Genomic DNA, 26,911 nt, shown 5'->3' with positions numbered 1-26,911 from the left:
GCTTGTACATGTTTCTCTACTGATCTTAAAAGTGGAGCAGAGAAGCTCTAGTGAAGTCGGAAATTTCTAACTTCCTTACAGGGAAGCGTTTTTATAGGTACATCTGAGTGCCTGTGCAAGTGCTAATTCCCTGGGCTAGAACTCTTTAGAAGCAGTTTTAAACACAGTCTAAAGTAGGCTTCCAGCTCCATATACTGCCCTGAATTTTCCAAGTGGGCTGGAAAAAAAAACAATCAATATACATTAATCCTCTTAGTGGCTGAATTTCGGAGTAGCCAAGGCATTCTTTCCTGTGAGAAACCCCTGCTGAAACAACTTGTGTTTGAAATTCCTCCTTCTTCCTTTGTTTCTTCTATCCTCTACACCTTTCATCAAAGGCAAGCCACTTCTTATGCCTTTGTTTCTTTGTGCTGTCTCCATCCTACCCCGTCTGGCTAATGAAAGGACAAAAATATATCATAAACAGGATGATGATTTCTATCCACGTGTACTTTACTTCAGGAAACAGGCAAAATGGAAATTACTTTATTTGCATATAGTAAGTAGTCACACTTGCAGCAGGATTGAAGTGAAATAATAATGGTGAACATTTCAGTTCACATACAGAGGAATGCATACCATTATGGTAGTCTTTGAGTTCCAGTACTAAGCAGATGCTTCAGCTAGCTTCCTAGCTTCCAGTTCCTGCTTAGCCTTCTCTCTCATCTCTCTTTCTCTCTCAATGAGAAGAGATTTTTCTTGCTCCCACTCCTTTAGCTTCTGCTCATGTTTTGCAATGTCTTCCACTTCACATGCTGGCAGCTTTTCCTTAACGAGTTGGGTGGTCAGGGTTAACAGGCTTTCAGATTCAACCTTGCCAAGTGAATGCAGCTTAGAGTATAGCTCCTGTCACAAAAAGGGATTTGGTGGGGAAGAAGGAGAGAGACAGTCAGTCACAAAAGTCAGTGATAAAATACTTCCCTATAACAACCAATACATAGCTGTTGAATCTAATGATTAGCTGTGCTGTCCAGGCCAGCTATTTCATCCTAGCTAAGAGTTTTGACTGTGGCAGCAGGTACCAATTCTTCCCCCTCCTTGAAATACTAACCTCTAAAATAATCTTTTGTTGAGCAATAAAACTGAAACAATGAAGTTTCATTTTCATTAAGCAGTGAAATTCTCTTTACTTTTCCAGGTTCAGTTACCTGGTGTAAACAAAGATCAGCTGACCAGTAGATTATGAAAATATAGTCTAAACACCTTATTTTTTGGGTCTTATCTCAAAATTCATTGACTGATTTGCTCCATACTGCCTGCATTAACATCCCTCTCAACAGATGCAAATCACTTTAAACACTCTCTTACTCTAGAGCACACTAAGTAGCTCCCATGATTTCTTCCCAACAGTTACTGTGATCTGAGGCTTTACTTTGTTTACACAGACTGTACAGTAGATCTAAAGCAGGTAATATTTATCCAGGGATATTCTACACTGTAACTAAGAACATAGCTTCAGTAAGAAACTCTGCAATATTTCCTTTCTGAGCTTTACTTACCTAGATTTCATGCAGCATAAAGATATTAATTCACTTAAGATGATGAATCATCCAGTGATACTATTTCTGGCTTTCTGGAATCTTTAGCCTGATGGCTCACTAACAAGCTGATTAATTGCCTTAAAAGTGCAGATACACAGTCAGCTAGAGAAGAGTTTCCTGAGGGAGGAAGATGACATGGCACTGGCAGGTTCTTCACCCTTTGCTCATTCATTAGATAGGAACACACTTTCCCAATTGTTCTTTTAAATAAGATGTTTTACTGAACCAAGCACTTGTGGAAATGTTTAAAGCAAGTAGGTATCCCAAAGGAAGGTACATCCGTGCTTCTTTCACATGCCCTTTGAATAAAGCTTATTGACTTGCATTGAAAGATGACTGAAAGAAGATATGGGGATAATTCACCACCAAACAAAATGGCAATTCTGGGTCCATGATGACATCTGGTCTTCCTCTCCCAGTTACCACTGGAAGCTTCCATGCTGTGTAGTTGATCTGCAGTATTCCTCTTACTCCAACTCCCACTGCAGTAAGCTGCAAAGGCACTGCCCCTCGGCTCTTGCCTTGAGGTTATACCTTGTTCTCAAGAATGAAACTGGGGTGTCCCTTCTGATGCCTCTCCATTTCTTCCCACCCTAGCCAATACCAACTACAAAGGCTTTGCTGTTTTGCCAGGCAGTGGAAGGTCTGAACAGGTCAGACAGCAGATAAAAGTCTCTTCAAGTGGTAGGTATACATGTCTGAGAGGCTTGGGCATTTGACTCCATTTCCTTTTTGATTTTATGATAAAGATTAAAAGAAAAAAAAATGTCTTTGAAGCTACTGGAGTAAAGCCAAACTTAGTAATATTTATGTGTATTCATCTCTATTTTGTTGAGATATCAGTAAGTTTACAGTACATCAGGGACAAACATGGAGAGTGTAGAGTTTGGATTTGAGAAAGGAACATAATTCCTGACAACTTCTCCCATGATTAGAGCTTAGACGTTCAGTTTAAAGATAACCATTTTAGACCATTAAGAATCTCTCTGCTACCCACTACTGAGGATGTACTGAAAAGGGGGGTTCGTGCACTAAACCTAAGCAGTATGAAACTGAACTAGAAGAAATACAATGAACTGGAAACTAGTGGGACCTCTCTCCTAACCCGCTACTGGACTGAACCCACTGAACTCTGGAATCTTCCCTGCTCTGCTGTAATACATTAGTGAAGCTAATTTAGGAAAGCAGCAGTCTCTCTGTCCTGCCTGTACCAGAAGGGCACATTCTTAAATGGCAAAGTCACTAATTTTTATAAGCAGTCTCCAGGGCTCTGCATTCAGAGGAGGTACACTGCTTTCAGAGACAGTGCTCCCCAGCATTTATGTGATGAAATGCTTGCTCACTGGTCATTTATATTGATGGAAAGAATTACCCCAGGAACTCTGTACTGAGTGGTAGGCCTCAGTTCATGGTATCTAAAAACAGGTAATTACAACATGAGTGACAGTGTCAGACACACAGTCTAAATTACAGCTCTAAAGGCTATTTTTTTTCCTTTTTCTGTAAAGAGACAAATGCCCTCAAGTCCTGCTTTTTGGAAGTGAAGAACATACTGCCTCTCACACATCACAGTTGTTAGTCACGCTGCCACAGCTTTTTCATGTACATCTACAAATGGCTGTTCTGAAGGTCTGTATTAGACATAAAGTCCAGGAACACATACAAAAGCTGAACAAGCTACAGTTTGAAACAGGAATTGTATGTTTGGACCAAATCATAGGATCATGAGGGTTGGAAAAGACCTCCAAGATCACCTGGTCCAACCATCACCCTGCTACCAATGTCACCCTCTAAACCATGTCCCCAAGCACCACATCCAACCCTTCCTTGAACATCCCCAGGGATGGTGATGCCACCACTTCCCTGGGCAACCCGTTCCAATGCCTGACTGCTCTTTCTGAGAAGAAATGTCTCCTAATCCAGAACTGTTCAAGGCCATGACAGCCTAGAACTACAGGCCAAATTAGCTCTAACTGGGGGTATCTGAATTTTACCACAGCACAAATCAGAAATGATCATATAAAATGGGCTTGTTATATAGCTATGAGATGATGAAATAAAATTCAATCACCATACAGCTATGCCCTAAGGAACAACTGTTTTGTGTTTTATACTGTTAGCATCAGTGTGACAAACTAGAGATAAAAGGGAAGCCTTACTTAATCCCACAGACTGAAAGTATAGGATGCAACTTTGCTACTAATCCTAACATACACAAATGGACAATAAATTCAGTAATGTCTCAACCCCAGTACAATTTACTTTAATGAGTAAGAACCCACAGAAGGTCAGATAATGGCTCTCTGATGACAGGCCACTTTTGCAAACAGCATTTGGATGTATCACTCTGATGTATGAAAAGTGAAGACAAAATCCCAGCAGACATTCAAAAGACAAGTGGCCTTGAGCGCTTATTTTTTTGAAGGTTGCTTCCTGTTTGAGTACATGAAAATGTAAGGTGACAACAGTTTTAGAAATGTCAGGTAGACTCCTGATGCACTGAAAGGGTGCTAGTCTACTAGCTATGATAAGCGTATTTATTTTCTAGTATTTACTATGGAGATCTATTACAGCTTAGAATATTTACATAAATGAAAATCTCCTACCTTGAATCGGCTGTAGTATTCAGGTATTTTAGACTGCTCTGTTTCTTCTGTTTCTGCACATTGTGACTTTTGCTCTGATTCCTTGGTTTCTTCGGATGATTCTGGACCAGGTTTTGCTTCAAGGACAGACTGCAAAATGGTCTCCAGAACATCAACCTGAACAATCAGATTTGTCACTGTTAGCATAAACAGTTTGGAAATACAATCTGAGTAATACTGCTGTTGCATCTACAAACAGCTTTGTGAGTTACTCCATAGTTCAAGATGACTGCTCTGTATGATAAAGAGAAAACCAAATTCTAAAAGTAAATGGACTAATTCTTGGAAGAATTACATACTGTATTTTGGACTTTTGAGGCTGGGCATTTTAAAGTCCCTGCAACAGAAGAACTCTGCCAGCCTCCATCAACAGTAAAACTCCCTGACTCTGGTGATGTATACATCCAGATGTTTGTGGATATCTCAGGCATTAGACTATCATCTGCTCTTAGCCTGATATCTAGTCATAAATATTAATGTTAAATGGTAGCCACTGTGATAATAACACTAGCATGATATACAATCACAGATACATCTAAGTAAGATGTTACTATCAAACATTCAAAGCATATAATCTTTAATAGACCATCTTGATTCCCCTTTGGTGAAAAGGAAAATTACCTGTTCAACAACAACATTCATTCCTGTCATTAGCTGGGTAATTTAACAGGAAAAACGAAAATGTGGGCATATAGTAATATGTATGTTGGTATATATATAATAACGATATGTTGGTAAATGTTTATTTTTAATCTCTATGATACCCTTGTTCTCTTCATGTTTTTCTCTTGAGAGGTACCAAGAGAACCACCTTCTCCTAACTGCAGCTGTATCAAAAGAATGCATTAGCATCACTAAGGGACTTGGTAAACTATTTCTTTATGTATAATTGATACGAAAGATGGAATTGCTATATAGATGCTGCTGCTGTTTTGGTACTACGAAGATTGCTATAACTGCAATTACTGGATATAGGCTGCCTGCATTTTAAAATTCAGCCTTTACAAATGTAAAGAGCTGTTACCCTTCTCTGAATCCTTATCCTTAGTGTTTATCAGTTGAATGAAGTAACAGTGTAACCTTTGAATCTATGACACTTTCCACAAGCAAAAGGCTCTTGATACCTACTGGTTTCGTTTTCGTAGTGTAAGTATATATAATGCTAAAGAAATAAAAATTCTTGGCACTGAAATGTAATCCTTAAACTATCAATACTGAAACAGGATTAAATAATCAATGAAATCATTACTGAGTGCTTGAAGATACATAAACTCTTATCTGGAGAGTTTCTCAGACAATTCCACACACCAAAACTTGCTTGTTCACAGTTAACACAATATAGCACAATACTAAAATAGTATTTTTGTTACGTTGTTATGATAGTAACAGAAATTCTCTCTCCCAATAGTCATGGCAGAGAGAAAAGAGGCACCCTACTAGTCAGAAACAGAGGAAGCTTAGAGCCTGAGAAAAAAGTGACTGATACTGAACGGCCAATCACTTGAAAACGTTTTCAACAAGTGTGTGACTAAAAAAAGTTAATCCCAAAACTTCTCATTTAGTTAACGAAATTTCTTCAGCCAGAAGATAATATTACATTTGGGAAAAGAACCAAGGTTGTGAAAACAGGGTTGTATCTTTCTCAGGTTTGTATCTCCTTCTCATGCCTGCTATTGTGCAGGCATGCAAGGACAATAATTTACAACATTGCCCATATTTACTAGTGCTATGATATGGATTTACAAGAATTGCATAATGGTCAATTTAGGCTTGCCTAAAAGCTACCCAAGATACTACAGGAAAAAGGAGTTTATGCATGTGAGGTTGTTTCCACCACATCTGCTTTCAGTGTATGTTGACTGACCCCAGTATTGACCTGCTCAGTGCTCTTAGTCCTTCACCCTTGGGAACACTGCATTTCAGTTGGAGATAATAATTAAAAATATCTTATACAGATCCTTAATAGTAAGATCTTAATGAGCATTCTTGTGGAAAAGGTCAGATGATACAAATCGATATAATGCAATTACTTTATACCAGATAAGGATGCAGACCAAAATATTTTCCTTTTCTTTCTTAGTGCATTGTGGTCACAAAAAATGCATTGGAGAAAAATTATTTTGATAATATCAAAACATTTGATATTATCAAGGCCCATTTTTGGTCCTTAGCTTGGTGAAACTTGTGTGACTTGCACTATTGTTTTTATACAGCTACCTAAAATCCAAATCAGGCCACACATCTCTTCAGGGAAGTTCCTGTGTAGGTCTCATGGTTATTACTTTTTGGACTCTTCTACTGGATTTGTACAGAGACACTTGCAGCAATAGTGAATAGTCAGCAACAACCTTATTTTGCAAATTCTTAAATGACAGATGTAATTAAACTCTGCAGCTTAAGCTGCTCACTAAACAAAGTAAAACATTTCTGCAAAGAAAGCATTGCTGCTCGTTACTGGAGATTACTATTTTTACAGTATCAGTACAAACACAGATATAAAGGACCTTACTGGACTTGAGGTACCTGGTTGCATGTAATGTTACATAGACAGATGCAACCTTGTTTCAGCACTAGGGTGTTTGTCTATAATCCAGAACTCTGAGGAGTTTCTTAATTTGCCTAGGGTTTATAAGCAGAAAAAATCACCAATTTATTAGGCTGAGATCTTCAGACTTGGAGTAAAAAAGAAAATTGCTGAACCACACCCAAAGAGAGAACTCTAAAGAGTGTAGGTTTCAGATACGATGCTTCCTTCCCTGCCCTATCCAGTATTACACAGAGCTGCTTCTGACTATGGGGCATTAGGAGGACCTGCTGAGCAGTGACCTGGCCTTTGTACATCAAGCGAAATGTAGGGGCTGTAAGCCTAGTACTGATGTTAGCAAAAGGGACACTCCCAATACCAGAAAGCCCTTCAGTGCTGTTTTAATGCACCACACCATGTAGTTTTCTGAATTATTCCACCTAAGCTGCCTGGTTCGAGGAGCAGTGTGAAGCCCCATAGCACTCCTAATACTAAAGTACATTCATAAGAGCTGACCTCGCAAACAGACCAAATTCATTTATCCTCCCTATCACAGGCACTACAACCCTTCTAGAAATCACCCTGCCCTGTCTCTGGACCAGTATCACTCAGGACATGATTCCACATGAAAGGACACATGCAATTAGCCAGGAGAGGTACAAGATGTGACGTTTCATCTTCAAGTATGTCTCTGAGAGAGATGGGAAAGTACCTTGGGGGGGCATGCCGCTTAAGACATAAATGGCTTGTGGCAACAGTAGACGCTCGCAAGGACATGCCAATAGACATCTTTGCTGGCTTGTTAACTGAAGCCATGCTTCTGCTCTAAATGTTACTTCCCCTCCTGTCTTCCAGAGACCTCTGAAGTATTACTAGGCTTGTAAAGGTCTGCTATCATCTCATTAGCAAGACAAGTAATTTACAGGTTTTACTGAAGTTTGACTAGTGTGGAATTCCTTGTGTTATGCAGGTTATAGTCTTCAGACTTACAGCTTCTTTGCAGATTTTGATGTCTCCTGGCAATGAAGCTACATTCTCCATCACTTGCAAGGCTCTATTCAAGTATCCAGGTGTCCACATCAGCGGCATTAGGTTGTAAACAGCTCTTAAACCTTTATTCAACTCCACCTTCCCTGTGATAAAACAATACTTTGAGTTTAGTAATTGAACACTTGAGTCCTAAGGTAATCTATAAGGATTGGTTCTGTTCTCTAAGTGAAAGCAAGTTTCCAGGCTTTTGTGGTAAATACAAGATACAAAGCTGCTGTGACAGAATTGTTCTCTTGTTTTGTTAAAGTGCCTTCTTTTTGCCAGCTTCAGGACTGCTACCCGTTTGTCCCTGTTTGTTTATTGTTCCTCCTCATTTTCTCCCCCTCATCTCTACATTTTGCCCATACAGAGAAGTGGAAAAATGGCCAGGCTTCCTGGTTGTCTGGCACAGAGTCAGCATCTCTGAGAAGGATGTCTGAAGATCTCAGACAAATAGTTCAGCATTCACGGACTCACTGTGCAGCATGTGTGTGCTAAATGTGAGAGGCAGGACTCACACCCATGGTGTTTACGGTCTGCTCACACATGTACCAAGACCAGATCATATGAGACTTAAAGCACATGCTCTACTTAACTGTACAGCTCAGTGTTCTTATTTCTAGTTGGAACTTCCTTAAAGAAAAGATGGGAGACCTGCAAAAATGAAATTCTGGTTCTCATTTTGGAGCACCCTGTGCACCAAGGTCTTCATGACTCTAGCAGGACCTATGATGCACAGCACCACTGACAACCTAGCTTTTCTTCTGAGGGTGACAGTAAAGACTACAAAACTTCTGTTCTCCATAATGGGGAAAACGTACATGACATTCTAGTTGGTGAGTACTAATGGGCTATGACTGTCACTCTAAGCTCTTGATTTTGTTGTTGTCTATGTTCAAAAAAACACGCTGCAGTGTAGCTTATGAGAGTTATCCATCCAAGCCTCACTTTAATTTAAACTCTGGCTCTAAGAATGCAGAACTGTGAAAACAATCGTTACTCTTCTCCACAGGGAAAAGAACACTTTAAGAAAAGCAACGTAGTAACTGCACAAAGCTTATGGACTATGGACAAATTAAAATAGCTAAGCTGCCTTAGGCTACTCTGTGCCTGAAGACATCTTTCACTCTTTCAGAGGTCAGTTCCATTAGTGCTGGCAAGACTGTGGAATATGTGACATAACAGCAAATACCTTTTGATCTACTGAATGTCAATGTCATGGAACAAGTACTACTGCTCAGAAACAGTGAGTACATTTGTGAAATACAGCCTCTACTCAAACAATCTTTATGACACAAAACCTATACCAAACTGAATGCCAATTGTACAGCGAAGTCCCTGTCTGTATCAGCATCTCCACTTGATAACAAACAGCTCCACTGAAAATCAGGTTTCCAATTAATTTTAATGTTTATCCTCTTTTTTCAATGAAAACAAGGTTTTCATTTTACAGTCATGATAAATCAGAATCAGCATCCTAACACTGTCACTATCCATTGTATTTTGAGGTTGCATTTTAAGAACGTGTCCTCTTCTTATTACCCTGAATAAATTCTAGGACAAAAGTTAATGCTGTAATGGAACAATTGCATAATGAAAAATTTTAAATTAATTGTTTACTCTTAATTAAATAATCATTTTACAGAGAAAGACAAAACCCTTCTGGACTATACTCCCATAAAGGTTGCAGGAAATTCAAGAATTGCTTATCCTTTCTTTCCCACCTCCTAACCCCCTTCCCTCCTGTTCTGGATGTACTCTGATCTACCTGCTCTCTAAATAATACAGCATATCATTATTGGTGAAGGCTTCTTAAAAGATACAGGATAAAGATGCTGCTATCTGCTGTTCACAACAGAAACATTAATGTTACAGTGAGTAGTAAATGTTCTAAACATAGTGTTTTTCAGGGTGCGGTCTCTGTAATTCTTGGTGTGTAAAGATTATTTTAAGAAGTTCATAAACTCTATCTAGAAAAAGAACATATTGTCTATTACCATAGATTTGTTCTACAGAACTCTGTCTTGTGGGATTTTATCAAGAAAATGTGTTGGTCCACACATAAACCAACCCTACTGCTCTCTAAGAATGTTTTCCTCCATTCAGTCTTAACTCTGAAACTGTTTCTTCCACTCTTTCTGCCTTTTTCCTTAGTCTTTTCATTGATTACATTTTAATAAAGCAAGTGCACAAATTTAGTTCATCCAGTGGCGATAAGAGGGAAAATAACGACTGTGAGGGAAGTAAAACTTACCAAGAAATGCATAACCATACAGCTGGGAGCTAAATCCCACAGTGCTTGTTTGCTTTAGTCCTGTAAGCAGTAGTGATGCACCGAGATTCCTCTCCTCTTCCCACTGCAAATAATGTAAACTAAAATGTAAACTAAGTACATGTTCCTTGACAAACACGAACAAAAATACTGCAATAACCAAAGGCAGCACATGGCCTTCATCACATCTTACTAACAAAGTAAAGAATCATTAAACATGTCCAGTGTTCAGAGTAACAGTACACACAACCTGAAGAACAGTGTATGTATAATAAAGAACACCTCTTTCCAGAAGACAATAAAATGGGAGGATCTTTTCAATGGAAGTCAACCATTGTGTTTCCTTAGGGATAAAGGATTATGTTGATTACACTGGCCAAGCACTGCCAGTGACCCGTATGTCCAGCACTCACTTCAGGCTAACGCTGCTGAAAACAAAACTATGTGGCTTCCGTACCAGAGCAGTCCTTTCTTTTACGTATGTGGTAAGATGCATTCTCCACTATCCTACACTAGAATAGAAAATGCAGAGAGAATATGCTGCTACGGGCTGCTTCAAGTCCCAGTGATAGATCCGACCACCAGTGAAAGCTAGAGAAGGGGACCCAGTAAGGAAGGACATTAAAACCACAAGAGTGATGTGAATTTTACTTTGCTGTGGGATAGTACAATACAAGGCCAGAGAAGTAGAGACTTCAAGGATACACATTTCTTCTCAGCAAATGAAAGAAGCTGAACAACTCCCCTTGTGAAGAAACTGAGCAAGATATAAAAGACAGTAGACTGGAGGAAGTCTGCTTCTCTATACACAGATTTTGTTGCAGGGTACTTTAAGCACCTTGTTATTACCTTAAGACCTCAAACAAATACCGCCAGTGAAAGGCAGAAACTTTCTGAAAAGAAATTCCCTGGTTTAATGCAAGGAGATGTCTTTTCAAGGTGTAGCAACTTTTGCGTCTCCCTTCAGGTGTTAATCATCCACCATAAAATACCATCACCTAATAACCACACAAGGTATTTGCCTGACCCAGGAAAGGCATGAAACAGGATAGGTCTGTTTCTTGCTGAATTCAGCATTCCCGGCGAATGTTACGGGAAAATCAGATGCAACCGGAAAAATGGAGCTTTAAAGGTCTACTTTCTTTTGGGAACTGTCCCTTTTGGCTTCAAGAGCTGGAGAAATTGCAAGCACTTAACATTAATGCCTTTGCATTGGAAGATGGCAATCACACTGATTGTATGCAACAGTCAAGGAGGATACTTTCTGGGGAGAGCCAAAACCAGTCAGTCTGGCTCAGCAGTACTTACAGCAGCAGAAATATGGAAGTTCTCTATCACCTGTGCTAGGGACTAATATAGTCAGATTGCCCATGATTCAGTTCTCAAAGTTAAAAAACATTTTGTCAGGCTGCAGGACCCTAAGCTATGGTGGTCAAGGCCCTGTCTGCAACAGGACACTGGCTGACTTGTCTTGCACCTTGGAAAGAAGGAATGGGGATTTTCTGTCTACAGCCATTCCTAAATCAGCCACAGAAAAACAGTACTGAGCATTACAAGGTGTTGAATGGTACTCTGTACGGTGCACACATATAAAAATATGGCTTATGGCAGGTCTTGGATGGGGTTATTTCAAAATGCATATTAAATACATCACAGCTGTATAAATAGGCTTGTCTTTTAAACATGTTGTATGTCCATACCACCCTTGCTTGCATATTCAGCTTTCATAACATATTACACATATTGACAAGTGCCTGTCTTTGCAGTAAGGATACACAAGCATAGACAAACACAATGGAAAAAACAGATTTTAGTCCCTCTGATTGTCATACATAAGTGACCAAGTATACTTGAGGAATGGAGGAGAGAAGACTAAACGCACGTTTTCTATAGTGAAAACTGAAATTACAAGCCAATTGATTAAAATCTTAAGGCACTGGCCTTAACATTTTGGAATATGTTTTATGCAAGACAAATGGAGGTTTCTAGTACTTTTTATGGGTGAGAAGGTAGAATACTGCCACTTCCAAGAGCCTGAATTGTCATGTTGGCCTTAAGCAAGACAGAAATGAATAGGAAAGCCTAACCCAGTCTGAAGATAGGAGAGATTTTAGTTTTAAATATTTCCGAAAATCAACAGAAACAAAGCCAAATGGGGTAGTGAAATTCCTAGTGAAAATCTTTTGTACTTCTTCAGCATCAACTTTAACAAGTTATAATGGTGAGCAATACTCACCTTTAACAGTGTCAAATATAATATGCAATACATTTTTTTGTGTGTTAACTGATGGAGCCCTCTTTGAACTCAGGTGAGATGTCACTTCATCACCTTGAAGTGGACATACGCCACATCTGAAAATTCTGACGCACTTTCCCTTTCAGAGAAAGGAGCAACTAAAACTGATGACAAGTTATTAGCTGGCTTTCATCTTCTGTTGCTTTTTTTTTTCTCCTTTCTTCTGTAGTTTTCAAAAAAATGAAAAAACTTGGAGCACTTCAATTTTTAGGTAAACTTAGGGTAAATAAATATATTGATGACTGCATGCCCAGCTGACTGCAACACAACACTTGGAAAGAGAAGCTCTGAGTATCATTTTGAGTGTGGTCAGCTTACCGTATGTTCAGACTTGGTTGCCAGATACTGGTATAAAACATAAAGAGAAAGAACCTGTGTTGAGAATTCATCAAAACTTTCTTGCAGCATGATCTCTGTTACTACTGACAGAGCATCTACGGCAGAAATAGACACATAATTAGTAAGTGGAAATTTTCACATCTCCTTTCTTTTGCACCCACTGATGCTCACTGATGCTTTACTGTTGCAGTACATTTTGAAGTAGTTACAGAGGAAGTTAAAGATTTCTTATGACTAGCAGTAGAAAATTAGTCTTACCCATTTGGGTTATACTAACATGCTATGAGAAGGAGAAGGAAGAATTGATTGAATTACGGGAAACAACAACAAAGAAGCTTTCTAAACTCATCTTAGCTCAATGCTTTCTGACTTCAATTGCCTCTTCTTTGCTCAGCCCTTCAATCATTAACATTTAAAAAAAAAAACTTTCAAAATTACTTTGTTCTTTTGTTTTGATTACAAACAAGAGAAAGCTGGCTTAAATTAATTGCCCTTAAGGTGACAGTATAGTACAATGGAGAAGAAATGTTGTCACAGATCACCCATAGCATTCACTGTATTCAGCAAACAGTGCTCTTGAGAAGCTCCACAGGGAGTTGCAGTGACACTCCCTGTCAGGAAGGACAGTTTGTTAAATAGAAGGCCTTGAGCCTGTCAGAGAAAAGAAATATGGATGGAATAATGAGGAATTCACAGATGGGGGCCTCTCAAAATAAAATGAGTTTATGTATTAACTTGCCATTTAGCAGTACTTTCATGACAAAAGCTACAGACAAGTCCTTCTACGACTCTATTTTCCCTGTCATTTGTTTGTTTTGCAGAAGGTTTATGCAAAGAAAAGCTCACTGCAAGTCTACAGTACCAGAAAACCTGCAGTAAAATGAAAGCCTTAAATATTTGTCATCAAACATGAGAGGATTATTCATCTCAGCACTTTAACAGTCAACAGTGAAAGGCACCTCAACATGGCCATTCAACACAGCTGTCTCTCTTCAGTGACAGACAGAAGTCTGGACAAATAGCTCAGATTAGATGTGTAGTTTTTTGAATGGTTTACAACATACCAATTCTCACTAGTAACTTCAAAGATAATCTTAACATGTAAATTGGAATTCTGAAAGTTGGAGAAGATAGCTTACATTTGGAATGGGATTAATCATGATAGAAATACTCTGAATTGCATATTTCAAAACTATACAATGAGTAAGATCCCAACAAGAGGGATGTATATATATATATAGAAAAGTAGTTTATATAAGGAAAGAAAGTGTGGTTTCAAGGTGACTTCAGAGAAAATATGGCTAGAAGTTTTTAATTCAAAGAAAGGCTCTGCGGATTTAATAGCACACATCTGGGGATGCAGAATAGCTATATATTTTCTTACCTTCATATTTCTTCTGCTTTAAAAAACAATCCAACAAAATATTGAATGTAAAATTATCTGGGAAAATTCCATATTGAACCTGAAGAGAAAGCAAAAAATGAATGTGAAAATTTGCTGTTCAAATCTTCCAAAGCATAGCGCTGCAGGTATGAGAAAGATCAGTACCATGGCATTTCACACTGGTGCAATATGACAGTTAGCCAGGCAATTTAAGAAGCTTATTAACTCTGCTCCTGTGATGTGGGCCTATTAACTTTCAATGTACTGGATTTGTTTTACGTTTTATCCGGGTCTTTGGGAGCAGAAGAGGCACTGCCTATCGGGATTTTTATGTCCCTCCTGTATTTAGCATGTTTTGATGCCAGCAATATTTAAAAACAAAAAAGTTCAAGGGAAAAAAAGGGACATAAAAGCTGAAATTTTCAGCTTTAGCTGAAACTCTGGTCAAACGTCAATTTTTGTTTTGACAATGAAATATCTGAACGTAAAAACTGCAATATCCATACCTGGCTGTAATACGAATTCCAGGTAGGCCACACTTGCCTCAAAGACCTGATCAAATATAGTCATGGCTTTTCCTTGTAGAAACTTACCTTGTTTTTTAATGTGTATAAGGCTTTGTCTTGTGCACCATATTTTAAGCACTGTCTGATCCAACTGTGGATGGTCCAATCTCTCAAGTACCAGCAATTTGGACTATGCCGAAACCTAAAGGATAATAAAAGTCCAGGTGACAACATGATTCTCTGTTCCCACAGAAAAAAAAAATCTACGAGCAACAGATTGTGTTTCAGTACCTCTGCCCTTCATGATCTCATATATAAATCTGTATTTGACTTTACAGTCACTCAATTATTGCTCTCCAAAGAACACTAGATAGCCCTTTCAGTAAAAGAAAAACAAAACTCTGATATACTTTAATAGTGTGTAGGACGAGAGAATCTGACCTTTTCACAAATGCAAAATATTTTAAACTCACTTTCCAGAAAGCCTACAGCTTTTCCCCGATGAATATGATATAATAATAGCTTGGTACGATTTATAAAGACAACTGAGATTGCTATAAACACTGTAGTGCTCTTTAACCTTGCCCTTCTCATCATATAACATTGTATTGTTGCTGGCCTCTTCAACAAGCAACACTGCTCCATGACTTACAACATCAGAAAGTGTCAGAATTACATCAAAATACTGCTGCCTTTGAACCTTCAGAGCCTGTATAGTCTGGTATCTCACGAACACTTTAACTCATGCTTCTCTTGAAACACTTAAGAATTCACTGCACCACTGCCTCCTCAGACTGCTGCAGGCTTCATTTGTATTTAGAAATGCTTCATCAGTGAGGTATGCCTCACGCACTGGGAAACTCTGCTGGAGACCCTTCCCCTGCCCCCTGCATCAGCTGCACTAGCGTTGTTCCTCACAGACACTTTTTTAATTAGCTCTGAGACACCTCATGTCATGGCTTCAGCAGTGTTCCTAGGCAACCTACTCTACCGCTTAACCAATTTGTAAAATTAAATACTTGAAGTTCAGCCTCTTTTGTTTTGCCCTTATTTAGCCATATACACTTTGCTTTGTATTTGGAAAAGAAGTGACTAAAAGCATATGCAGCTTTATCTTTGGCAAAGACTCAAAAAGCAATTAAGAATCCAATGGTAGGAGCTGCTGCCTTGATCCAGTGCTGAATTTCACACCCCAACGTCAATAGATACATGCAACCTTTCTCAGTTCAAATTGTATGCATGAAAAACAGGCTCAGTACCCAGTACAGAGCTGAGTGCCACTTCCTGTAGAAACCGTAGATGACTGAGCTGGGCTCATGTGCAGATGCTTGCAGCCTCAAGCCAAGCTGCAGCACCATTTAGAGGCAGGGTGGCTCTTCCATCTGAGTGAGCATGCTTTCCAGAACATTTATCAGATTAACGTGGCCACCAACTCTCTTTTTCCCCCCCAGTGAATCTCTGCATATTGTATCCCATGGCTAAGGGCTACACAGATCGCCAAGCTTGGAAAAGCATTAGTCTTCAGCATCCAGAAGACTTCAGTGCCAAAAGCAGAGCTATAAAACTACATAAAGTCTAAATATACTACTCTTTAAGTGGCACATAAAACCTCTCCCTTAAATTAGAATTTAACAGAAAAAGACAAGCATGCTTTGAATATTAAATTATGAACATCCATTTTCTTGCTCTAATTGCTTTCCATTTTCTTCCCTCTGGAATTCAAATACTGGGAACAGCAAGAATATATATTTGCTTTCATTAAAGTCCTGTTTCAATAATGCTTACAGGAAGCATCAATTACAGGCATCTGAATTTAATCATATTTTGATGAAACAGTTATCTAATTGCTACGGACTGTTTCACCAGCCATTTAAGATGGGTCAGAGTGCAACACCGGTACCCAGCAACAAAGCCACCAGAATCTTTTAAAGTTGCTTCATTAAATGGTTAATATTGTTTCAAAAGTGGAAAAAACAATCTTACGAAAACATAATGCTGATGCTCTCAAAGACTTAGGCCTTTCCTTTAAAAAAAAAAAAAAGATTGTAATGGGTTTGAGTATTCACCTTTAAGCAAATGCATTATTTATTCTCTTCAGTACACAAGAGTGAGAGAGAGCACTCAGCATCTCATGTACCTTGGGAGTGCTACAGCCTACCATAATGGGAAAGGCTTCTAGGTTCCCAAGTTAAATTGCACTTGGACAGTAAAAGGTCTAAGAGGGACGTGATGAGGTCTAAGAAATATGATGAAACTGATCCTCGGTCACAAGTTTCTAGCAGTGATATGCACAGAATTCAGACACGTATTGTACAAACTCTTTAAAGAAGTCTTCACATGAGCTTTTAAGGCCTGGACGGGAGTGGGTACTTGTTCATATGCACACATGCACACAATCACAGGATCTATCATTACTATCATTACTTGTCACATAATTACTGCATGTTACTGTTAAGATCCTTATTCTTGGACTACATCTCCAGTGTACTGGGTACTACTCAAACAAAAAGCAAACAGCTTCTCAGCCAGAGTTTTCTAGTTAATTCTAATAATTCATTACAAAACAGTTGCATAGGAACGAAGAGAGGGAACTAGTGCCAAAATTGCTCTGTCTCCATGTCAACAAGAATCCAATACATGTGCATGCACACACTCCCTCAGCACTACACACTTCCATTAATCTGTGATGTGGTAGAAGGAGAATTGGAAGTTAAGAAGAAACAGAAATGCTTCCATCTTTAACTGTTTCTGATCCATATAATGCTGGGATGAGCTCTGTCTCTCTTCTGCTAGCTGAGAAGAGAAGCCAATAGAGTTATCTGTTTTTACAGCTAACCTAGGCAAACTAACCAAATGTTGTGGCAGACAATTTTATTTGAAACGGAATCAGGGAAAGGAGGAGATTGCTGGTCATTTTGACAAGCATTAATGTCTTCCTCCTTCTCTGTGAAACACAAAACAGGATATAATTAAGCAAAGCAATATGTTCAGAGACAGATGAAAAGACAGAAGGAAGCTAAAATTACAGAAAGCAGAAGATTCAGACTGAATTAAATAAAGGAAGCCCCTAGCAATTGCTGTGTGTTTAATAGAAAGACCAGGAGGTTATCTTGCAGATCTCTGCTGCTGAAACTCATTTTTTCTGAGAACTAATAAAAACCTGAGAAGAACAAGATTCTTATAATGGATTGAGAAGAGACAAGGAGAAACAACTGTAATAGTATTAGGGGAGCTCACTGTTGCTACACTTTAATGTTAACAGCTGAATAATCAATATGGTGATCCTCCTTGTCACTGACCTGAAAACCTCTGTCCCCATAGAGAACAGGAAAAAGAATATCTATAAGACAAGCAGCAACTGCAATACCAAGGGCATTGTGAATGTAATACTAGAATTACCCTTATTTTGGAAAATTATTCAAGGGTTCAGTCCTGAAACTTGATTTTCATTATTTCATACCTGTAAAATGATTACTATTACAATGTGGAAGAGGTACGATGAGCATACAGCCTTAGTACAAGGCAACCTGAACATTTTTAGGCAAGCAAGAGCACACACTCGCCCACAAACTGACCTGCATATCAGGCTAAGAATGCATTCCTAGTTTACTAATTCCATGCAAAGGCCCCACTGATGGTTATTTACAGCAGTGCTGAAGTACTCATGCTGTGTAAAAGAAACTGAACAATGGTAAAGTTTATCGGATGCTGAGAGTGCCTTACAGAGTGCTTTACTAAACCAGCAAGCATGACCTATTGGTGCTCTCCCACACTGCAGAAAAGCTGAGCTACTTCCCAGCTTTTTTTCTTTATTTTAATGGTCTTCCAAATTTGTTTGGTGCCATCAAGTGGTGATACACTCTAATGCTGCTTTCCCATACTTTTCATTTTCAAGGGAAATAATACAGCCACACTGAGGGAGCAAAGAGAAGCACTAAGGAGCCACATTGCACCCCCTTCCCTAGATATGCTGAAGTGTTCATTCATTGTTTTTGGGGATAGACATGAATGAAGAAGATTGCGAAGAAAAATGTGCTGGGTTACACAGCAGCTGCTGCAGAAGAAATACAGTACCAGAAGCAGCTCTGCTATATGGAGGGAAAGCCAGCTCAGAAGATCTGTTCTAATTCTTCGCTAAGCTGATCTGAAAGTCCCTTCTTGTACTTCATGGCTTTCCTAAGTGTATGTATTCAACTCCTGGTACTGTCAGAGGGCATCCTTGTGCAATGCACAGTTTTTCTTTCTCACATCTGTGAAACATATTAAGGGTCCTTTCCCTGCTCCAGCATTGTCCGACCTAACAATAAAGTATTTTGTTATAATCTACACATACAGTACACACAACTGTATGATCTCTTAGGTCTCCAGATCTCTTTAAGACATTCTAAACTTCATTTCTACTTTGCTTTGCTCATTTTTCATTTCTATTAATGAAACTATTTCCCTAAATAAAATCTCTTATACAATAATGATGTTATGTGTTACAAGTATGTTACTGTCTTCTGCCACATTACAAGGAACTGGAAAATTTGAAACAGGAAGACACTGAGTACTCTTCATTCTTTCATTATTTCCAATATAGATATTTTAGATGTGTTACTCTGCCTACCTCAGAGTTAAAACCTTTAAGATTCACATAGTGCTTGTAGGTTCTTGTAGGTTCTACTCCAGGGAAGGAACCTTCCTTGTGATAATCACTGCATTTAATTTAATCCATCTAGACTCCAGATCTCTCTTACTTCTTTTAGAACTAGAGAGAAATAGAAGTTTGCATGTTGGTTTGCTTTAATCAGAAGAGTGCCAGATGTCTTCTCATCCACTTAAGGTTCTAAAATCTCTGGAAGCAAAATGTAAGGAGACTTAGAACAAATAAATGTCCTACAACATGTCTCTGAGAGCCAGGAAGAAGCGCTCTCACTGGAAAGAATCCAAAGCCACTCCACATTTTACACAAGTCATACAGGGCTGTGAAGCTCCTTGGCAATGCCATGTTTTTTTCTTCCCAGGCACATTTTTTTTAGCTACAGCGCATAATGATCAAATGGATTCCAGGCAGGCTTAGCTTGGAAACTGGAAGGCTAAAGAAACGTCACCCAGAAATCTCCCTTTGTTTGTCATTTCAAGCCACAGGCCTTGGGAAAAATCCTCTGCATTTTAAATGGACTCAGAGGCATTGCTCATGTGTCAATGTCAAAGACAACAGCCCCGAAAAAAAATCTTTGTTGACTGAAATTTCCTCTTATACATGAAAGTAACTACTTTTCTACCTCTTCTTTGCCTGCATCTGGGCCTAAACTTTTCTTTGTATGTCCCCTTTTAAAAAATTCATATATAATCATATCAGTCCTATAGGAAATACTGCATACATTAACTGCCAACTCAAGCAAAAACAGAGGGAACACTTTCCTTTTGTGGTGAAATTAAAAACTCAAACATTATACGTAGCATAAGTATTTATATCTAGATAATCAGTATCTATATACTTATAGAAAGCATATAGGCACTTTCTATCAAAAGCAGCAACAGGAGAGGTTTAAAAATATATAAATCAACTATAATGGGGGATAGTCTAATCCTGTGAGACAGAATTACACTCTTACACAAAAAGAAAAGCAGCTTGCAGACTCCCTACAGAAAGCTCATATTCAGCCCTTCTTTTGTTATAATTTCTATTGACTTTCCCCAATCTTTGATTTTAAACTAAATTAGCTCTTGATCGCTTCAGCTTTAAAATTAATTTTTCTAAATTAGACTCGCTGTACCCACATATGAATGCATAATTCTTATGTAGCATCTTTTGTTCAGGAGTTGCACAGATCTCTAACACCACTGATGAATGCAACCTCAAAACAGGTCTAAATGATCGCATTTTAGATAAGGAGAAACTACAGTACAGAAGCACATTCAAAGATTAAGACTTAAAGAATGCTTTTCATATCTAGTTTTGCTTTCCAGTTATACTACAAACATCTTTTATTTCTGTCTAGCCCAATGTTACAAACAGTCTTCTTTGTTTCTTAACCCTTTTGCTTGGTAAAAGCACCCAAACTGTTATATACTGTCATATATAAAGTCATATACTTTTGGTAGAAATACATACTGTACTTCAGAAAGTCTAGGGATAGTGCTCTGGTCATCAACCTCTCCTAACAACTGAAGGGACAGAATTCACCACTCAGTAATGTCAACACACTTATTGCATTGCTCGAAACTACTCTTCTGTACAAAAAGCTCAGCTTTGCAAAGTCTGTTTTTAACAATGACTATCACACACATCAATCAAACACATGGTGGCTAGGATCTAGTCTGTCCTTTACTGACCTACCTGCTTTTTTGACAGACAATTCTTAATTAACAAATGGAAGCTGAATTTCTCACAGAAAAAGCATTTTTGCCCATTGTTATCAACCTCCAGCCCTACATCACTAAATAATCTTCCTCTTGATAGATTTAAGGCACTCTTGTGATTAAACTAGAGTGAACAACATAAATACATTAAAAAGAAAAAAGCAAATAGTCATAAAGCCCTAGATATATACTATACATTTCATAATAATATATGACTGGAGAAGGAGTTTACTGCAGCACAAAAGAAATTCTTTACTTGTACATAAACACAGAAAAGAATCACCACAAAAGAAATGGTGACAGCAACAGATCCAGAGCCTGCAGCAAAGTCGCAAGCTATTTATCGGCTCTGAAAATTACCTGAATTATTTATCTGTCCTTCCCTCCACTGGCAGTGAATGTTAGCAGAACTGGAGCGGAGCAGTTCTTCCAATCTCCTGCCATTAGGCTACACCAGGCAACCCTGAATCCCTCTAGAATCATTTGCAAAGTGCAGAGAGGAAAACTCCTTCAGACAACTTTATCAGCCTCAGTATCCCACAGGCTTGCTTTGAACTCCTCAAACCTTTATACTAGTTAGCTCATAACCAGAGTGAAAAAGTGAAGGCCATAGCCCAGGCTCAAACAACATCCTCACGACAACATCTCAGGACACTTCGTCCCTAGGAAAACTGTTCTGGGCTGCTAAACGTGTTCGTTAAAAAGCTCTTCAAACATCCATGTTGATTCAAAATACTCCAGAACTACACGCTCCCCAGAAGGACAGCAATGGAAGTTCACTTCACAAAAAAACACTTGTTTCCAGCACAAGTCAGGTTTTCTTTGGTATCATGCTTGTGTGAATGTGCTCCCCATACCACAATCTTACAAAAAATGACATCAGTTATGGGCCTTGTCTAGCTAGAAACTAAATGTGTTAATATTTGAAATTCCAGTATAAACATGGCTTCTGTGCTTAAAGCATAATGCTTAAACAAGTCAAGTTAAAGGCAAGGTTGCCAGCCAGTTCACTGAAGCTAAAATTGGCCACTTTGGGATCCCCAGGGTGACTGGTAAAGAAAAGAACACTGTGGCAGTACAAATACTACTACTGAGAAAAGGTGGTGGTATCCAGTTTAGTTTCATGCAGAAAATAAAACAAGGTCATTTTAACAAAATTGAGAAGTTTTATTGCAAACATGAAGCAAGTAATCCCTATTTTTGCTTTATTCCTTTTATGACCAAGAGAGAACGATGAGGTGGACAGCACGTGAGATTTGTTCTGCTTCTTGTTTCTTAAGAGATACAACCCCAACGAAAGAAACAGAACAAGCAGATGCTTTAATATAGTGTTCTTATTCTTCTCCTACTCTTAAGATAGTAGAGTGTCTTGTAATCCATTACCTTCCACCTCTCCCAGTGCTTTTGGAAAAGACTAGCAGGAAAAACAGATTTTCTTCTCAGTCTCATGAAGGATCCATACTACTCCCATCAGAACACTGAAATTCACTTGAGGGGCAGCAGTTCATAAGAAACTGGTGAAGTCTTCTTGTAACAGTAAGAACAATAACAAAAAGCTCAACTTTTTCCCAGCTATTGACTACAAAGGAGACAGCTTCTAGGACTTCTCTCTCTTAAAAATATTCCTGGGCTTTTACAGTTAAAACAGCTCATTTTCAATATAAATGCCATTAATAATCCAGTGATTGAATAGAGAGTATCATAGGCTGAGGAAAACATGGAGAATGATGGGGTGAGCTGTTGCTATAGTGATTCTGTTAAGATACTCTCTAGTGCTTTTCCTTGTCCCCATGCAACTATAATGAAGTCTAATATAAAGCCAACAGTTGCATTAATTATATCTTTTCCTGGTATCCTGGCATAGAAAAACACAGAGAGATATTAAGAACTGTACAACACAGTAGATTTCTCACTTTAAGGAAAATTTTGAACCTCAGCAATTTCTAAGTGTGTCACGTTAAAACTTTCTGTGTTAAAACTCAACAAAATTTTGCTGGAATCTTTACTAATCTATCCGAAAACTGGTTAACACAATAGCTGTAAGAAATGGCATATACTTAAGTAAAATACTTGTCAGATTGCTACCATTTTACTAGCCCAGCTATGCCTGTCATTTCTTCAACTAACTTTCAACCTCCCTGAAACTTGGTATGCAAGTTATCAAATAGACACATTTTTCAAAATGAAATGTTTGTGAAAGCCTACTTGTAATTTATAATTGCTGAAATTATTTTTGTACCTAGTTAACTATGCAGAGAGTGAGAGAGAGAGAGAGAGAGATCCCTCACTGAACATTGCCAGCAAGTTACTTCTCAGCAGAAAGCTAGTTCTTGATAGATGCATATTGGTAGAAAGTCTAAAAATGTCTGTGTACCAAAATAGTAATTGTGCTATGGGCTTTCTTCAACTAAGGCTATCCAAGATTATGTGATTTTTTTATGGAATAAATTGCTTCAAAGCTAGTTAGATTTTTCGTTTAAAAAATAAATAGATGACTTCAGATGCCTTGGAAGACCTCCACCTTTTAGCCACTGAAATGCTAAAATGAAAATCAAATTTTTTTTTTTACTCTATCTTTACTTCAACTATTGCATTCACTTACAGTGATGTCATGTTGAAGTCTGCATTCCATTAACCGAACTGGACAAAGTACCTCAGGCTTTTCAAGCTGACAAGACAGTGACTCTAAAAAAGTTTTCTAATAGTTTTTTTCAGTGTCAGAGGGAAGTGGACAAGTTATGATCAAAGTTCAGGAGTTTATGCCTTCCAGGGCTAAGCCTAAACTATCACGGCACACCCCTTTCATATTACATTAAGAGGGAACGCTTTACGGGTATGCATAAAAAAAGCTGTCTCAAAGCCAACAAAAATACAATAATGCAGGGAAAAAACAGCCTATAACTAGATGCTACTATTACAATATTTGCAAACAGCAACTTTTTAAAGGTATCTGGTATGCAACCTAAATTTAACCTGAGAAAAAAATAGCATGATTTTGTCAGACACCTAATTAATTGCAAGCAGGAATATGCATTGTAAGAACGTTGCATTCCATTTATTCTACTCAACTTCTTTATGCTTCCCGAAATAACTCCCCAAAAACATCACAGATTAGCTTCTAACTACTGTAACATTGCACTCACCATCACAACCCTTGACACTTTTCAGTTTGATCACAGTAGATCTTGCACAGATTACAAGCAGTGTATTCCACCGGTTTGACTATCAAAAGCTACAGTACAGATGCATCTGAGCCAAACAGATTTTCGATTCTGCAGAGTTGTTCAGCCTCACACTGCATGCAATTAAAGCAAAGAAGCAGCTGCTGGCAAGAGAGCACTGCAGGAACACAAATACTGAGTGAGTCCTACTGGTCAATTTAAGTAAGGGAAGAGCCAAACTTTATGTTTGCTGCCAAACATTACACAAATGGGATCTGTACAGTCCAGGTTTCACCTTTTCAGATGTGCTGTCACAGTCCTACAGTACAACTTAACCTAATTTTAACCTGCTACCTGTGCCCTTATCATTCTTACCTGCTATAGTCTGATTTTCTTGTGCACTGCTGTCGTTCTGCACTCCATGAGCAAAAGAGAGGCAAAGCTACATCGTAAGCTCATGGAAAACAAATGCAGTTTTCATATAAAGCATCAATACCTGTTACAGAGGGGACAAATCACCTGATGCTGACTTTCAGTTTCAACCACAGCCAAAAAGATACCTATTTCCAAAAAGCAAACCACAGGTGCATAGCTTGGTCTCAATGTTAGAAGCTCCTGATCAGGGCAAAAATACACCTGAAGGCCAACAGCTCTCCTCAAGTCTCACCCTGATCTAAGTTGCTACTGGGCAGTCCACTATGAATCCATCTCAATTTCATGTAGTGTCTCAATGAGCAACAGCTTGTTTCCTGATTTAAAAAAACAAAACAAAACAAAACAAAAAACAGAAACAATCATCTGTGAGCCCTTCATGACATATCTTTAACTGTTCCCTAACAACAGGACAGTAAGTTATTCAGTCCCAGCAATTCAGAGGTTAACTTGTGGCTAGTGTATCTCTCACCATATAAAAACTCTTCCATGCTCTGAGAGACAAGGATGTCCTTTATTCCACTTCATATAATGTCAAGCACATGGAATAGTAAGCTAAATTAAGGATAAATATGGCAAAACTAACTCAACCAATTTGTCAGGCAGTTTGAAATTCATGGGCTCTTACCACCTTTGTGATTGTTTCAGATAGCTCTTTTCAGAAAAATACTGTACGGTCATATCTATTACTTAAAGAGAAATAGTAGGTTCCTCACTTCAAGTACTACGTGTACAGTAGGACAAATGTTCCCTTGTGTGGGTAGGTAAAAGATGCACCTTACATGAGGCTGTGAGACTCAAAACTGGGAAAGGACTCCAAAATACAAAGGAGTATTTTGTAGTGCCTTCCCTTTTGGAATGGGAACACAGCCAAGACTGATGGTTACAAACAAAACACAGTACTGGCATTGCTGACATACAAAATGTGATGTACTCCGTGATGAGCAAAGTACTTGATGCAATCCCACGTACGTCCTGCCAGTGTTGCAGTGCCCTACTCAGATCTTGTATTCAGGCTCTGAACCGACATTTACAAGCATTCAGTTCTCTCCAGCACTCACGCTATAGGAGGCTTATGTATGTACGTCATGTTATCTGCTGCACAGGAGAACAGAGAAGACAGAAAACATGGAAAAACACTACAACTATGTGCAGTTATGTACCTGATGTGTTCCAGTCTTTTCTTTAAATTATTTTTATTCTTCCAAAGAATCATGACTTTCAAAAGAGAACAATAGTACTTCACATGAGAGGCAGTTGCTGCTTCAGAATTTAACCAGGGATATCTGTGAAAAGGGTTGATCACTGCACAATTCGATGGAAGACAAAGAAAGGAACCCCTTTGCAGAGAAAGCTGTGTTTACCACTCTTGCTGCAAAGGCTTTTCTGTCACACCCTCACAGTAATTGCTGTACTTTGTCCACCCCCTCAGTTAGAAGCACCAGCAGCCAGTCTGGCAGAGACGGTATAGGCAGTGGTGGATGTCCATTTTACTCCCAGCTTTCTACTGCCAGGGATCATCTATTTTGCTTCTGGTTGGACTTAGCCCTGCTCTGTTCATTCCCTAATGGAAATAAGTAGGAATTAGCTGATTAGACTGAAGAAAGGGGCACTCTTCTCCTTTGTTAAATAAAAAGAGCAGTGAAAGAGGTGAGATCAAAATTAAATAAATGACATTTAAACATGACATTTTGATCAAAAAATTAACTATAGAGATTAGAGCCAGTTTTATATACACACCCCAATGCTTGGAAAAAGATATTACTCAAAAAGGTGTAAATTTGTTTGCAAAGCCAGTTGCCAAAATATGTGCACTTTCAGCTTGACAAGCTGTACAGTGGAGAGGAAATAAAAATCAAAATCCCTGTTCATTTCTCAGCAAGAGAAACAACTAGGAGTGTGTTTATTGTGTCTGCATTTACAGCTGAGAAAACAGAAGGTTGTACCAGCTGCCCTCTTGTATGCCCTTTTCAAATTTTAAAGGCAAACCAAAGAAAGCATTCATTGTTGGCTGCTTAAACACTCATTGAACTACATTCTGGGCCAAATCCTTACTTGGTCCAAAGAGACAGCACATTGTTCCCTCAGCTAAAAGGGATCTGCCTCAGTCAGCTGGGTAGCTGACACACCACACATGCACACAGATCATGAAGGAGGCTAAAGCTGGGAGGTAAGGACTACAACTCTGCCACATTTCAAGGATGTGCCATCCCAGTGTCCCACAAGTCTTGTCACAGTGATGAAGATGGAAAACAAATGCCGAGATGAGAGCAACCGTGGAGCTGTTCCTGAAGTGAACAGCCCCACGTTTACTAGTCCCTCAGGCTCTTGAACTAGCATAGCAAAGAGAAGACAGTGCAGCAGCTGGAAAGCCTGGGGACGTGGGGTTTTAGCA

The 26,911-nt window shown here is 38.7% G+C and overlaps 1 protein-coding gene across 1 annotated transcript in view; it reads right to left on the bottom strand.

Annotated features, from left to right (window-relative positions):
- Nucleotides 1–503: 503 nt before the first annotated feature.
- MRPS27 (mitochondrial ribosomal protein S27) overlaps nt 504–26,911 on the bottom strand; it is a 45,844-nt gene continuing 19,436 nt past the window's right edge. The window contains exons 5-11 of the mRNA XM_048051702.2: nt 14,663–14,777; nt 14,070–14,148; nt 12,665–12,780; nt 10,033–10,135; nt 7,740–7,882; nt 4,187–4,342; nt 504–885 (exon numbers count right to left, since the gene is read on the bottom strand). Coding sequence (XP_047907659.1) covers nt 646–885; nt 4,187–4,342; nt 7,740–7,882; nt 10,033–10,135; nt 12,665–12,780; nt 14,070–14,148; nt 14,663–14,777 — 952 coding nt within the window. The 3' untranslated portion in view covers nt 504–645. The remainder of the gene's footprint in view (nt 886–4,186; nt 4,343–7,739; nt 7,883–10,032; nt 10,136–12,664; nt 12,781–14,069; nt 14,149–14,662; nt 14,778–26,911) is intronic.

This window comes from Anser cygnoides, chromosome Z, assembly GCF_040182565.1.
Source record: "Anser cygnoides isolate HZ-2024a breed goose chromosome Z, Taihu_goose_T2T_genome, whole genome shotgun sequence".
Lineage (NCBI taxonomy): Eukaryota > Metazoa > Chordata > Aves > Anseriformes > Anatidae > Anser > Anser cygnoides.
The sequence above is the reverse complement of the archived record's forward strand: the minus strand, read 5'-3'. Positions and strand labels throughout refer to the sequence as shown.